The sequence below is a fragment of the Drosophila navojoa genome, chromosome 5, assembly GCF_054131105.1.
Source record: "Drosophila navojoa isolate 15081-1374.11 chromosome 5, UAZ_NAV_1.0, whole genome shotgun sequence".
NCBI lineage: Eukaryota > Metazoa > Arthropoda > Insecta > Diptera > Drosophilidae > Drosophila > Drosophila navojoa.
This window is the reverse complement of record NC_142893.1, coordinates 7154922-7171027: the sequence shown is the minus strand read 5'-3', so window position 1 is coordinate 7171027 and position 16106 is coordinate 7154922. Positions and strand designations below refer to the sequence as shown.

Below are 16106 nucleotides of genomic sequence, written 5' to 3'. Positions count from 1 at the left end.
ATATATATATATATATAAAGAACTTTGTATAGCTTCCATTAGTTTATAAAAACAGAAACCAGCGAGTGCTGTATACACCGATCACAAATACACACACATATACATATATACACAGAGACACCACACACACACACACACACACTCATACATATTTTTGAAGCTACTTCAAGTTTTGGTTTCAGAAAAAGGCGAAAGAGCGAAGCCAAGAAAAACAGGAAAATAACAACTTATTTTTTGAAAAAACTTTGTACATATATATATTAATAAACATTTTAGTTGTTAGGAAATGAAAAGAAAGAAGAAAATAATATAAACTTGAAATGTTTTTCTTAATTTATTACAAATAATGAAAAAAAAAAAAAAAAAAAAAAAAAAAAAACAACGTAGAACTGAAATGCAATATGCTTACCTTAACTCAATATAATTTAATTCCTATTAATTTTTAGTTGCTATTTTTCAAATAAATATATATATACATAATATATACATATGTATATATATATCTAATAATTTATGTTAGAGAAAAACTGTATATCATTGTAAAATAATTAACAACTGAACAGCATATGAAATAAAGTCTATAAGAGTATAAATAAAAAAGTAAAAAAACAAAAAAAAAAAAAAATAGAAAAGCAAGAATAAATACCAATTAAAAAATATATATAATAAAAAATATATCATAATAACATTGTTAAAATTGTCACAAGAACAATTAAAAAATAAAACGAAGTAAAGTAAAATAATTGAAGAGAAAACAAGAATTTTAGTACATAAAATAAAAAATATATATGAATATGAAATCGAAAGAAAACATTATAAAAATTATATTGTCTAAGCTTATTTAAATTATAAGTTTAATCATTAACCACACAATATTATAGCACATTTCGAATTATCAATATATGGAAAAAAAATATCGATTATAAACTTAAATGTTAGCCCAGACAGGAACCTTACAGACCTAAATAATAATAATAATAATAATAATTCTATTAATGATAAATATTATGAATAATTATGCAAATGTCCTTAGACAATGCAAATACATGTAGTTCGATGTATGTACTATATGGCAAATTGGAAGGCAGTTTAAACAACAGAAACAACAAACATTTAATGTAATATTGGTATAACGTAATTTTTAAAGTGAGGTACTATAAATAAAAATTATTAAATAATATAAATCAAATTGAAGTTGATTTTTATCTTAAATATAAAGTAAATTTATTTAATAATGATTTTGAAACTGTAAATTTAAATTCAACAGCTTTTACAGTATGCGTATAGCACTTAACAGTCGCTCTCAAACTATTCACACTGCTCATGAGTCATGAGTTCTGCAACTCATTTAACAGTGCTCCACAAAGCTATCATTTAACATGTTCTCTCTGACAACTGTTAAAGTGCTGAGTGCTTTAATGGCTGTTAGCGATGCACAATCGAAAGATTGTTGGGCCCACACGTTCGTTCGTCGTCCAAGTCGTGCCGATTATTCGTGCTACTGCTCGTGGCTGTGCTCTCTGTAGTGCCGTTGTCATTCTCGCTCTCGCTCTGCTTGCCTCAGCACTTTTAACATTAACAGCAGCGTTTATTTAAGATGCCAGAGTTTAGTTGGAGTTCTGCTTTCCACAGTGACGGTTTGGAATCGGCAAATCAAAGCGACTAATTTCTGCGCATAACAATTCGATTGTATTCGTTCGTGTGTGTATGTGTGATTGTGTGTTTTTAGCCGTTTTAGACGCAGAATATTACAGAGCGCAGCATTTTTTGGTGTACAAGAAAAAGTGGTGCGCGAAACAGGATTTTATCTTGGCTGTTTCTTCGCCTTCAACTACTGCAGCACACAAGGTGTGTAAATAACTGAGTGTTTGCACAAAAAACAGGTGCAATGTCAATGTTGTACAATATTCTTTAAATTATAACGGTAAACAAAAGCGCGCAAATTTATTGTCAGAGTGTTTATAGTTGAGTGTGTGTGTGTGTGTGTGATTGCTTAAGGCCAACAGAGGAACAACATGTTATCAGTGCGCAAATAAATAATTGATTAGGCAGAACAATAATTATATTACAAAATAAACTGTATGCAAGTGAAAGTTAATTGAATTTGTGAATTTAACTTTTGCGGCACGAGCAATTGAGCGAGAATTTTTGCAATTTAGTTGTGAATGAAAAGTGACAGCGGATGTTGCCAATTTATAGAAATGTTAACACTAATTTATTTATTTATTTCAATACATATATGAATGTTGTTAAAGCAAAAAGAAGGAAGCACTTTGCGTGCTTGAAATCCTTATTTTTTATTAGGTCACAAGGGCAAATAAATATTACAGTAAAACAAAAAGAGTGGAAAAAGCACACACCGTTAGCTAAGGAAAGCAATGGGCCGCGTCACCCTCGGCCCACATATTTAACTGCATAAACAGTTTATTTTTGTGTAGCCGAGCCCAGCTGCAAGTTCAGCTTACGCCCAGTACTTCCAGAACTTGTTACCCCAATATAATTATGTTACACACACGCACCCACAGAAAAAGCAAAAGTGTGCAAAATGAAGGCATAAACGGTTTACCGATGAACACGTTTTTTCTGAAAAATGAACTTATTAAAAAGACAATAACAATGTAAAATAAACAACAAAAACCGCCAAAGACCAACAACAATAACAACAAATAGAAGAATATCAATAGCAACAGCCAGAATAGCGAGAGCGAGAGAACGGCACACAACGTGCTTGCTTCAGACGATGAGTGAGAGAGCAAGAGAGAGGTAGAATTATTAGAGAGCGAGCACAGCTTGAGTGGTTGCGAGAGCTTTTTTTTTTTTTTTTTTTTTTTTTTCGCACAGCTGTTTACGATGGAGCAGCATAATAAATTGAGAGTATGTATGTAGAGCTGTTGTTGTGTGGTTTGGCCTGTACGTTTTGCTTTGGCGCTGTTATCCTGCTGTCTACGCAGCAGTGCCTTTAATAACAACAACAACACCAGTTTAATTTAGGCTATGGGGGGCAGTACGACAACAAGTGCCGCTTGCTGTGCGTGTTTTGAGGGTTAATTAAACTCTTCGCCTCATCCACATTGGTCAAAGAAACAAATATTCACTAGACGACAAGGTCTAGGCAGCCAACAACGTCGCCACATTGACACACATATTTTAGCTGGTTTTTTGAGTGCTGTCAAATTGCCAAAAATAAAAAATTCGCTTTTAGTTGCTGTAAATTCAATATACGCAAAAACAAAACACAAGAGCTTGCGTTGGTTGACTATGTTAATGCGCAGCACTTCAAACTGTTGCAAATAATGGGAGCGAGAAGGCAGGAAAGAAAGACAATCAATGTAAAGTGCGTATGCACAAGCTAATGGGAATGTTAAACTTAACAGTTGTCAGTAATGTTAGAAAAACAATTACAACTGCATTGAAGTTTTAAAAATAACAGACTTGTAAAATGAAATAACATTAGGCGTTAGGCGTGCTGAATATGGACACAGATTAATGAGCTAATAAATAAATTAATATTCTAAATTGATGATGAATAGAATATATAAATTTCTAGAATTTGCTGAACATGCCCGATTTGGCTAGGGTATTGTAAAATAACAGATTCCTCTCAAGTGCTATTTTTAAAATGATAATTTTTAAAAATAATTCGGACAGCTGTAATTAAATACTTATAATGAAATAATTTGTCTAGCTTTCGAAAGCAACGCCATAGAAAGATTGATTGTATTTGAAATGCCTTTGGGCAGATGATTGACATTTTAGCTCTTAACTTGAGCTTTTGATGGCGCGCTCGTTAGCTTGGTCAGTCTGTGTGTGTGTGTGTGTGTGTGTGGGTGCGGGTGTGGGTGTGGGTATGGGTGTTGGCCCCTGCTTGCACTTCCTGTTGGCCAGCTAAATTGCAAAATTGCGCATTTCTGCTGCCTGCTTCAGCAAAGTTAATTAAAGTTTGCGGCTCTCTTGAGTAAATCCTTAACAAATTGCTTTCTATATTTAATTTATGCATTTCATCTTTTTTTATTTTCACTCTTTACAGCCCAGTTGAGTTGAGTGGAGCGCTAATAACTGTGCTTGTTTACGTCAAGGTCGCTGCATAGGATAACAACAACAACAACAAACAAACAATTAGAAATTTTCTAGAACAAATCGTTGCACGCACGTAAGTTGGCCATATACATATACATATATACATATGTATGAGTATCTACACAGTTACATAGCTACGTATTTACACACGTATGTGTATATAGCTAAGACTTTCCTTGCTGATTGCCAATTGATTTCTATGCAATCAACGCTGCTTAAAAATTCATAAATGAGCCATACAGTCGGCAGTTGTAGCTGAAATTAAATAACGAAATTTCGTAGCTTGTATTAAATTTAATTAAAAGTTGACATTTAGAATTCAGTCGTATAATTAATTGGAATTTCTGCATTCATATTGTAGAGTGGGCAATAAATTTGAAGTAACAGTAATTGAGTTTGCTTTTAGATAGTTCATGTCACACGCAGCTGCTATTTGCTTTATATAGAATAATTTACACTAATATAGACATATAGAATGTTTAATTTGTTGTCTGTTTAAGTTATATCAGCTGTTTAAATGGATTTCAAGGTCACTTTAGTATTAGCTAATAGCAGTTGGTAGTAGATTTTACTTAGAATTCCACACGAAGTCTATTGAACTATCCTAATTATCTGCCGTTTGATCAAATGATTAAAATACTTAATTAATTTAATGGCAATATTATCAATTTTATGATGAGTACAATTAGCATTATCATGAATAATACAATTTCATTAGCATTAAATGAAGTGGAAGTATTTTATTAACGCTGTATTATTATGATTGATAATAGACATCATATAGACTTCGAGCTGAATGAAAATTTGAGGATGAAATCCTTGAATTCGTGCCCCCCAATGCTGTTGATTAGGCGTGAGCTATTTGTAGGGAATTTCACTTCAAATGAGTTCAAAATTCATATGCTAAATATATGGAAGTATATATTATTTCTATGATATTTGGTATGCCTACAGATATGATATATTTAAGGGCATATATTATAATAGAACTGATTAACTTATTAAGGAATACAAACATTCAATTATCTTAAAGTACTAAAAGTAATATAAATAAGTTTTAGTGTCCATCCTTGCAGTAAGTCGAATTTAATAATATGCACAAATCCTTTTAGCTTCCTCTAACGTTTAATGCTATTTAAAAATTCAGCGAAAATTTTGCCACTTTAGACACCTTTGGGAAGTTGATCAAGGTAACTTGAACGCAACGCGCTTGTCAGTCCCAAATGGCAACTAATTTACTGTAAGCTACTTATGTATGCCTGAGCACAGTTCATACGGCAATGAAGAGCACAGAAAGAGAAGGAAAAGAAAAGAATGAAAAGGGTCCATAATATTTTGAATTAAATTTGTAAATAATTCAACACTGATTTGTTTTTCTTATTTTTTTGTTTTGTCTCGGCCTTTTAAACAATTTGTATGGCTTGGCTTTTGCAACTACGTTATATGGTAGCAAAAACATGTTAAAAAAGTACACTGTGAAAAAAATGCACTGTCCGTTGCGTATACTTAATATGCTAATCAAATTTATGTAGCAATATTTTCAGTACGTGTGTGTTTAGGGCGTGTGTTGAGTGTGTGTGTTGAGTGTATGTGTTGAGTGTGTGTGTGTGTGTTTGTCCTAACTTGTGCTAACTTGTGCTACATGTCTATAACTTTTTCGTATGTTCTTTTAAAAGTTTTCTTACTCACGCACAGTGGAGCGAATAGCATAAATTGATAATATAAATAATAAAATATACATAATAAAATAAATAAACTAAAATAAAATAAAATAAATTAAAATAAAATAAATAAAATAAAATAAAATAAAATAAAAAAAATATAATAAAATAAAAAAAAATAAATAAAATAAAATAAATATAATAAAAAATATATAAAATAAAATTAATAAAATTAAAAAAAAAAACAATAAAATATAATAATATTAAGAATATAAAAAATAGATTTATAATGACATTAAAAATTGAAATTTCAAATTAATGAAATTAACCATTAATTGCAAAGTTTAAGCGCCCAATAGCTTAAGTTATGTATTATTTGTCTGCTTAATTGTCTGTTGCGCCCCACTGTGCCTTGTCACTTATAAATTTTCCTTTCTTTTTTGCGCCACGCGCCTTTGTTCATTTGCTTCCCTCGAGGCTGGTTGCAAGCAACTTTTGGCGTCTCGACCTCAACGCTGGGTGCCACAAAAGGACCCTAACATGCTGGCCTTGCTTACACGCACACACACACACACCCACTCTTACTTTTCTGCTCTCGTTTTTCTGTGTGTGTTTTTTTTCGCTTTTCTTTTTTGCACAATGATGTTGAAGCATTCGTCAATTGACCCTTGACTTTCTTCAAAGGTGTCTGCCGGCAACGAGGCCCTCATTTGGGTCTATTGCCATTGCCGTTCGACCTGTGTGAGTGTTGGGATGGGGCGGGGCCGGGCGGCGGCAGCGTCATACGTTTTGGCATGTTAGCCATTAGCTTGTTAGCCTTGCATATTCTGGCTTATCCTTGGCACTTACCCTTTAGCTGAACGAGGCCCAGCGGAAGCGCATGCCACACACAGAGCAACAGTCACTGCCATGGCTGTGGCACATAGTCAAATGTGCAACGCTGTTGACTGAGCGCTGTGAGTGCGTGCCTCAAATTGATTACGTTGCTGCGCTCTGTCTGGCCGAATCGTTTATTAAATCTGTCATGTTGTTTGCCTTTTTTGCAATATTTATCAAATTCAATTTGAAACGGCGCACGATTCTGGAATAATTAATGCAGCGCTTGCAGTCTGCACTTAAATATTTATAATCGTCGCAAAAAACACGGATTTTATAATTAACTTGTGCAAATTTATGCACGAGCCGAGCGAACGGCACTTTGAACTTTACATAAACAGTGTGAAATTTTGTGTAAACATATTGTTTACAATAAAAAGAGATATTCAATTTTTTAATATGATTTCTGTATGTGGGAATTTTGAATTGAATTTAAATTAAACTCGTTTTATTTTTTTATGAGGAGCGGTCATACATTTTTTTGCTTTGAGCTCATTTCGAAATAAATAATAATAAATAATGAAAAATTAAAATGATGTTTTTTCATGAATGATTCAATCATTCAATGATTCAATTTGTAAGAAAAAAATATATACAAAATATATTACGTCAATCATTGTCTCTAACGGTGCAAAATGTGATTGTATTGGTCTCAACTTCCATGTTGGCCTATTTATTATTATATTTTTATATAATAGTTAAAATTTTCATACTTTCATTAGTTTAAAATATTTAAATAAGTTAGGCATATTGATATGATGCTTTGCTCTGAGCATGATATATATTTTATTATTATATTTATTTATTTATTTATTTATTTATTTTTACAAAGAATTAAATCTATATAACAAATTTTCAAGCCAGAGGAACAAAGGCCTTCAGGCTTTATTAATATATTTATTATATTATTATCTCATATTTATTTTGTTTATTTATTATGATCGTTGCTCAACCAATTGGAAGTTGTTATTAAAGTATATTAAAAGCTATAACCCAATATATCAGTGTATATATATGTACATATTAAGATAGGTGTATCAGTTTGTAGCTGAAATAAATTCACTCCTTACTTACGGATTGCATTTAGGCGTGCAGCTCATTTCCTGTCAGTTATTTTGTGGTTCAGTTGCCATGACGCAGCCAGGCGACCTGCCTGAAAACCACATTATTTTTGTTGCCTGATAAATACACGCACACATATATAAGTATACATATATGTAAATATATCTGTATACATGTATCTGCGTATATTTGCAGTTACATATGCGCACATATTTGTCATTTGGTATGCATTGCGTGTGAGTGTGTGTGTGTGTGTGTGTGTGTGTCTGTCTCTCGCATTCTTGAACAGAGTCAAAGGCAAATTCCCAACCGTATCCCAATACGAGTCTCTCGACCTTCTCTATCCGGCCCGCACGTTGCGTATACGTAATATTCGCTTGTAAATTCATGCGTTTCACTTTGCTTTCATTATCAATGCCAATGCTGAATGCGAGTGAACTGCGTCTGTCCGTTATTGCTTAACATACACACACACACACACACATGTATATTTATATAAATGGCACGCATGGTTTTTATATATCTGTATATATGTATATTTGTATCTGTATCTGTGAGATACTTTAAGGTTTGGCAGCCGCTTAAGCATGAACAGCCATGAAAATTGCTTAATGGCGCCATTTTTTTTTTTTTTTGTGTGTGCAGATTGCATATGACACTGGTTCTATATAAATGAATAGCATAGTTGAGTTTCTAAGGCTTGGCCAGAGAGCTGACAAAATGCGTAAGGTTTTTGTAGCTGAGAATAATTTTATTATTGACAATTAAAATTGTTTTGCTCTCTATTGATCTCTTAGATTGAGAATCTCTCAATATATATTTTATATATATTTGATTTAGGCAGAAAAGAAGAAGAAGAAGAAGCTGTTGTCAGGCTGCTTGCGAAGCCCTAGAAATCTGAAGCTTGCTTAACTAACGGTAAACTGGTTTCAGGCCTACAAAACTTGGCTAAAAATTCATGTAAAAATGCAGTTGAAAGCAATGCAAATGGAGCTTGACACAACTTTTAATAATGCAATAGATATATAATAAAATATAAATACGAGAAATTATTAAAATAAATAATGAGATTATAATACAAATAATTATACAATAATTTATTATTATAAATTTTATAAGCAATAATTAATTTTAAGCAAAGTAAATTAATTTAATAGTGAATAAAATTTAGTATATTTTAACTATATGAATAGTAGTTGTATTAATATATCAATATTATATTATATCATTTATTACTAGCTGCTTATTTAGTTCTTAAATAATTTTATTGAATATAATAAATTATATTTAGAATAATAAACTATATTACATTAGTTATTGAATTAAGTAAGAAATATATTCTCGACATTCTACCAGGCATATTCTCTTTCTTAACACTAAAATATGCTTCCCATTATTGTCAATTTCACTTATATTGTGCGTATATTTAACGGTTCGATTAATAAATCACACAAAGAGAAGGCCAGCAATAAACGTAATGCAATTTTATGAGAGCTCGAATGAGAGAGAATTTTTTGGCATGCATTTAGTCACGTTTAACAGTGTGTGTGTGTGTGTGTGTGACTGTGTGAGTTGAGTGTGCATGGGAGTGACAAGTTTGTGGATCACTAGCTCAATTTCGTGAAAGCAAAGTATATTAGACTTATGCTGTGTATCGCTTGTTAAATGAGTGTGTAAAAGAAATGTAGAAATTATATTTATTATAATATTATAAATATCCATATTAGATATTAGATATGCATCAATGATCTACAGTATGTATTCACAAAGTTTCACCAACTTTAGGTTAATAACGCAGTAGCATCAATATATATCATATACAAATATTTATAAACTGATTTAGAAAAGCATATATATATATATATATATATATATATATATATATATATATATATATATATTAATACAAATATAATATTTTTAAACCAGTCAGAAGCTAAAGCTCTTTATAGATAAACTTCTCAATATTAAATTATGCTGATTCATTATTTTCCAAGCGAGCATTACGCAGTCATAAACAGCCGATCGTCTTGTTCCTAGTTGTTTTCGTTTTCATTTTCGTTTGCCTCGTGAGTGCCTCTCTCATGCTCTCTCTCTCTCTCTCTCTCTCTGTCTACTCTACCTTTTCCTCATTCTTATCTACATTTTCGTTGATAATGCATTGAATTTGAGTGAAATCATTTTGCATTTATACAAATTTAAACAACAATTTGCAGTCCGCTGTCGTCTCTCGCGGCGTCGAGTTGTTGTCAACACATATAAGAAACGAACATAAACCATATACGTATATGAAAAGAAAATCCAAATTGAAATAAATTTTAAACAAATTGTTGTTTGGCTATACTCGAGATACTTTTAGCGCGCGCATTTTCTTATATTTTTTATTTATATTTATATTTGCTACGTTGTTATGATTTGTTGCAAAATGCGTATACGTACTGTGACATGTGTCGCAAATGCGCTGTAAGTTTTTGTTGTGCTTGATGTTAAACAGTGATAGAAGAAAACAAAAAGCAAATCGAAAACCAAACTTTTCTCTTCGTGCAGCAGCCGCAGGATGAGCAACAACAACAGAAACATCAACAATGACGGCGGAGGTGGCGTCGCAGGTGGCGATACTGAATTAGCAGCGGGTGCAACGGCATTTGCTGGCTCTGTTGCAACGGCAACGGCAACAACAACAACAGCAGCAACAACAGCAACTGCCAACTCAAGTTCAGCGCGTCGTTTGGTGCATTTGCAGGGCGGCAATCGTGGAGCTGCCATGGGCAATGTTGTTGGCTGGCTAAAGCAGGTTTCTGTTCTCTCTTATTTGCCAGCACACTTGGCCCACATTAAAACATACATATATATCTATATCTATATCTATCTAGTTGTATTTATCTGTGTGCGTGTGTGTGTGCTGCACTTCGACTGCCACAGCGAGCGAAATAGTTTTCTGTAGTTGAGCCAAGCACCAGGAGCTAGTCAGCTCTAATTATGTTACTCGCATCTCGTGATACACATACCCACAACAACAACAAAAACAACAGCAACACACAATATATGCTGTACCTGTTTTATTGTTATCCTGCACCTGCTTATACGTAATGCAAGCGCACCTGCCTCCCCCGCTATCACACCTGACACTTTGTTCGCCTTAATTTTATATTTGAACTTTTTATGGGTTCATGTCATAGAAATTTGCACCAATTAGGACTAAATTATTTACACTTCTTATATATTATATATAGTTATTTATTGTATTATAGTATTATTTAATAATGTATAAAATTTTGTTTTAGTTTATAATAATAATTTTATTTTATATTTTTAAAATAATAACGTTTCGTATTTATTTTTTAAAATTTTATTTATTTTGTTTTTTTTATTTATTATTATATCAGATATTCTATTTTAATGTGAAGGATAAGCTAATTTAATTTTTATTAGATAATTTAATTTAATTTTGATTAGATAATCTAACTTAATTTTTATTAGAAATAATTTTATTATTAATTTAATTTAATATTTTTAATAATAAATAAATTTCGTATTTAATTTTGTTTTTTTATTATACTCATTTTTACTTTTTATTATAATTGAAATACAAAAATATAAGAAAGAAAAATTTTATGAAATTGACTCTCATATTTTTATTTAAACGACTTAAAAATAGAAACAAAAATATATATTTTTTTATTTTTAAGTTTTTCTTATGCCCGAATTTGTAAGAGCTTGTTATAAATTTACTAAATAAATTTCTAGCAGCTTCCCAGATTTTATATCGATACCAATGCATCTGCTTATCTTGTAACTAAATGAATATTTAATAAAACAACAAGTTAATTATACTAACTTATATAAGATTAGTATAAGTAAAAGTGAAACGTATTTATTTTGTATTCACTTAGTTATTTCTGATTGTGTTTCCCGTTTGTTTTTCATAGGCGCTAACTAATTTTTATTATTTGGAACTATTTGATCTTGGAGCTTATTTCATGTCAACCCTCTTGCCGCGCTACCTAATCCTAATAAAAGCCTATGTATGTATCAATTATAACCCCAGCAGCAGTTCATATAACCAATCTGAACTCACCCACTCGCCCTCTCTCTCTCTCTCTCTTTAACTCACTGTGTATCTCACTCTGTCTCTCTCCCCCCCTCCTTGATGTTGTTGTCTGTCGATGTTGTGTGCTCGCCTTGTTCGTGTGCTTTTTGGGTGTTGCTATGCTTCATGTTCACGTTGCTCATGTATTTGATACCCTATAATCTTGCAGGCTTCCATTGAGGTGCGGGACGCTGGCACCCGTACTCTGTCCATGCTGCAGAGCACAAATCCGAATTTTCGCTCACTCGACCTGTCGCTGACGCCCACAGTATCCGTGTCGGCCAGTGTGCCGGGCAGTGTGCCGACTACAACGAGTGCCGAGGGCTCACTGAGCGGCTCTACAAATTTATCGGGCATTCTGCAAGACACCGAGGATAGCTGCGATACCAAATTGCTGACACGAACACGGGCATACGCGTCCGTTAGTCAGCCACAAAGTCCAAGGCATCGTGGGCGTGGCACACCAAACGGCCTGACCGGACGCTCCACATCGATATCGTCACAGTTGGAGAAGACCAAAAAGCTGCTCAAAATGACGGAGGGCGAGGACAAGCCACTGACCATTCTGCACTATAACGATGTCTACAACATTGAATCGATGGCCGAGACGGAGCCGGTGGGTGGTGCGGCCCGCTTTGCCACAGCCATCAAGAGCTTTGCACATCTCAATCCACTTGTCCTGTTCAGCGGCGACGCCTTCTCGCCCAGCATGCGTAAGTATCTATAATCTATAATCAACAGTCAGCGAATTACAATCCTTTCATCTTCCACTCACAGTGAGCACCTTTACCCAAGGCGAACAGATGATACCTGTGCTCAATCAGGTGGGCACACATTGTGCTGTCTTTGGCAATCATGATTTTGGTAAGTTTGCCCTGAGGCCCATTGAAATGTGTTTAAGTGAAAAGAGGTCTTTAACAGTGGGAATGTTACGATCATGTTAAAGTTTTACAGAAGTGTTACTATCTTTAGATTAGTTTAGAGTGCTTCAAATCCTTATAATATCCAAATCTCTTTTTCATTCAGATCACGGTCTGGATGTGCTGGTTAAGCTGATCAAACAAACGAATTTCCCTTGGCTCATGTCGAATGTGGTTGACAACGAAACTGGTCGCCCGCTGGGCGGTGGTAAAATCTCACATTTTATACTACACAATCAAATCTCGATTGGACTCATTGGTCTGGTCGAACGGGAATGGCTCGAAACGTTGCCCACAATCGATCCCACCGAAGTCACATATATCGACTATGTGGAGGCTGGAAATCGTTTGGCCCGCGAACTGCGCAACGAGGGCTGCGATCTGATCATTGCCCTCACACACATGCGCACGCCCAACGACATAAATCTGGCCGAGAAATGCAATGGCATTGACATCATTCTCGGCGGGCACGATCACGTGCGAGAGGTGACCGAAATTAATGGCAAAATGATTGTGAAATCTGGCACAGATTTCCAACAGTTCTCAGTCATAACCATCGAGCGACAGGCCAACGATCGCACACAGTTCACAACGGATGTGCAGTGCATGGACGTGACGTCCAAGATACCAGAGGATCCGGTGCTCAAACAGGAATTGGACAAATATGCTAGTAAATTAAAGTTGAGAAATTGCAGATGATGAAATGATAATGTAAATTGATTTTTCCTTTTCCCATAGAATTCATAGAGAGCAAGTTATCGGATGTCATGGGCATATTCAGTGTGGAGCTCGATGGCCGCTTCTCGAAAGTGCGCACTCAGGAAACGAATCTGGGCAACTGGGTGTGCGATGTGGTGCTGGCAGCTGTGGGTGCCGATGTGGTTATACTGAATGGTGGCACATTCCGCTCGGATCGCATACATCCGGTGGGCAAGTTTACAATGGGCGATCTGGTCAATGTTATACCCATGCGAGATCCTTTGATCCTGCTGGAGGTCAAGGGACACATGCTGTGGCAGGCGCTCGAGAACGGCGTGTCGGCCTATCCCAAGCTTGAGGGTCGTTTCCCACAGGTGGCTGGCATTAGTTTCGCCTTCGATCCGCAAGCGGAGCCTGGCAAGCGCATCGATCCACAGTTGATACAGGTGGGCGATGAGTACTTGAATCTGGAGCAGACCTACAAATTGTGCGTCAAGAGCTACTTATATATGGGCTGCGATGGCTACACCATGTTCAAGGATGCCAAAGTGTTGGTGAGTGCATGATTCTCAAAGCTGAAATTGTGGCAGTTAGTATAAAGTACTTTCTCTTTGATAGATGGATGACGATGCCTGTCCAGAGCTGGGCATAACGTTGCAAAATCACTTCAAGGCCATCAATTCGCGCAAATGTGGTCAGAATACCAAGCATCGACAGTCGCTAGTGACGCTATCGCGACGACACAGTCTGGTGCAATGTCTGGACAGTTTGGATCTGGATGGTCCGTCGCCCATACGTAAACTCTCTGTGGGTCATCACAACAAGTCGCTGGATCTGGCGCATGGCAATTCGCAGAAGGTATGCACTACTCCATGGAGTGATTATCTATATAAGAGAGAACTTTGTCTGATTTATTTTGCTTTCTGTAGATGCTGCGTCGTGCCTCGCTAGATGATCTCGAGCAGTCCACTTGCGATTTGGCGCCACAGATTGAGCATCGTATTATAATGATACAAAACGAGGAGGTAAGTCTCATATATTCTCTATATACATATATTGTATACATTATGAAGTTGCTCTCAATCTTATCTCTGTCAGCATCATCGTCAGCTGCTATATAAGAAGGAGACGCACATTATGAACTCAACCATAACCGAGGCGGAGGACGAGTAAAGTTCTTTGTTGTTCTGTTGTTGTGCATTTACGTTTAATTTCTTTACTCTTTGTTTCTCTTTCGTTTATTCCTTTTTTTCCAGTAGTTACAAATGTAGGAAACTTGAAACGAGTTTTAGGGCAATTACCGATTCGGAAAGACAGATATGAGTTAAGCTAAAGTGAAAGACAGTTAGTAAAGCAAGCTTAGTTATGCATCGATGGAAATCGTCTAGAGATATATATATATACACACATATATATACATATATTTATATGTATATGTATAGAAGTTACGATATATGTTATTTATTGCTGTTGTTATGATTATCATTAATTAATTTTTGCTAAGTTTAAACGAGACTACTCTGAAAAAAAAAAAGAAAACCAATCTGATATTAATATTAATATTGTGTACCTAAATAAGTTTAGACAAAAACCGATAAATTAAGTTGATGCAACTATGAATGTTTTTAATATACCTATTATTTATATATACATACATATAATTATATATTGTTCGCAGGGCAGCTTTAGGAATTTATTTTGAAAGACATTCCAAAACGATAAACTTCACCAGGCCAGTTGATCAATGCAGAGGTTGTAGCAATATTTTAGGTGTATTATAATTTTTAATGGTGTCTCCAACTAACCCAAACGAAACTTAGCTAGAGTTGTGCATGTGTGTGTGCATGTGGGTTTGTATGTGTGTTAGTGAGGATAGGCAAAATGATATGTGAGGAAAGCAAGCAATATTTTAGAGAAAGAGATAGAGAGAGGGAGGGAGAACGGGCTATGCATGTGTATAGGGTATTGATTGAGCATAATTATATAGGTATATATATTATATTTTTATGGCAACTTTTGGAGAGTAGCAAATGTTTTGAAAATAATGCAATCAACTATATATATATATATTATATATAAACACAATTTCTGGCAACAAATTAGTGCACGATCTACGCGATTTTAAAAGTAGAACCGACAGAAAAAAAGAGCTAGCTAAATCGTTCCTTCAGAGTAGCATTCCCTGCAAAATAACTATAAATAAAACATAAACAAGAGATTTGGCGCAATATTTTAAACACAAAATGCAATGAAATTGCCAAAAAGAAAAAATATATATATAAATAATATATATATACTATTTTAGTTATGTAAGTGGGTGTGTATGTGTACTGTGTGTATGTGCGTGTGCCTGTGTAAAGAAAAAAAGTAAAATAACAGACCAAACGATAACTCAATTACATAAAGTTAAACAATAGAAGGGACAACCGAAATAGCGCCTAATAAATGTCCATGCTTTAAATACAAAGTTAACTAAATGTACAATATAATACTAAATAGATATATATCAGCATATATATGTATATCTGGATAACATAGGGAGACTATTAACAGCAGCAATAGACAATTACTTAAGTTAGCCTTTCACTTTTATTTCCTACCCCCTTTACCTTGAAGGTCTTTTTACTATTTTTCTACACCCGATGTTCACTCTGTTCTCCCACGAGCTCAACTAGAATTTACCTTCGGTATTAAAACATTCAACAATTCCTTTCAATATGC

The 16106-nt window shown here is 34.4% G+C and overlaps 1 protein-coding gene across 6 annotated transcripts; it reads left to right on the top strand.

The window, feature by feature from the left end:
• Positions 1 to 1551: 1551 nt before the first annotated feature.
• On the top strand, positions 1552 to 15832 carry LOC108653368 (uncharacterized). 6 transcript variants are annotated; one of them, XM_089261307.1, is made up of 12 exons: positions 1552 to 1848; positions 4028 to 4150; positions 10227 to 10470; positions 11606 to 11701; positions 11936 to 12479; positions 12544 to 12630; positions 12793 to 13356; positions 13425 to 13939; positions 14004 to 14243; positions 14315 to 14410; positions 14484 to 14554; positions 14642 to 15832. In XM_089261307.1, the coding sequence occupies exons 3-12, from the start codon at positions 10234 to 10236 to the stop codon at positions 14706 to 14708; spliced, it is 2517 nt and encodes an 838-aa protein (XP_089117433.1). In that variant the 5' UTR covers positions 1552 to 1848; positions 4028 to 4150; positions 10227 to 10233; the 3' UTR covers positions 14709 to 15832. The 6 variants fall into 6 exon arrangements, with proteins under 6 accessions (XP_089117433.1, XP_089117432.1, XP_017959288.1 ...); XM_089261306.1 differs by having other exon boundaries at positions 1553 to 1848; positions 10224 to 10470; XM_018103799.3 differs by lacking the exon at positions 10227 to 10470 and having other exon boundaries at positions 1560 to 1848.
• The last annotated feature ends 274 nt before the right edge of the window (positions 15833 to 16106 follow it).

Bases quoted from the DNA above. Each gene is read 5' to 3' on its own strand.
- LOC108653368 (XM_089261305.1), top strand. From the start codon at position 10,087: ATGATTTGTTGCAAAATGCGTATACGTACTGTGACATGTGTCGCAAAT. The intron at 10,140-10,223 runs GTAAGTTTTTGT...CTCTTCGTGCAG, and splicing joins ACATGTGTCGCAAATGCGCT to CAGCCGCAGGATGAGCAACA. The intron at 13,357-13,424 runs GTAAATTAAAGT...CTTTTCCCATAG, and splicing joins GGAATTGGACAAATATGCTA to AATTCATAGAGAGCAAGTTA.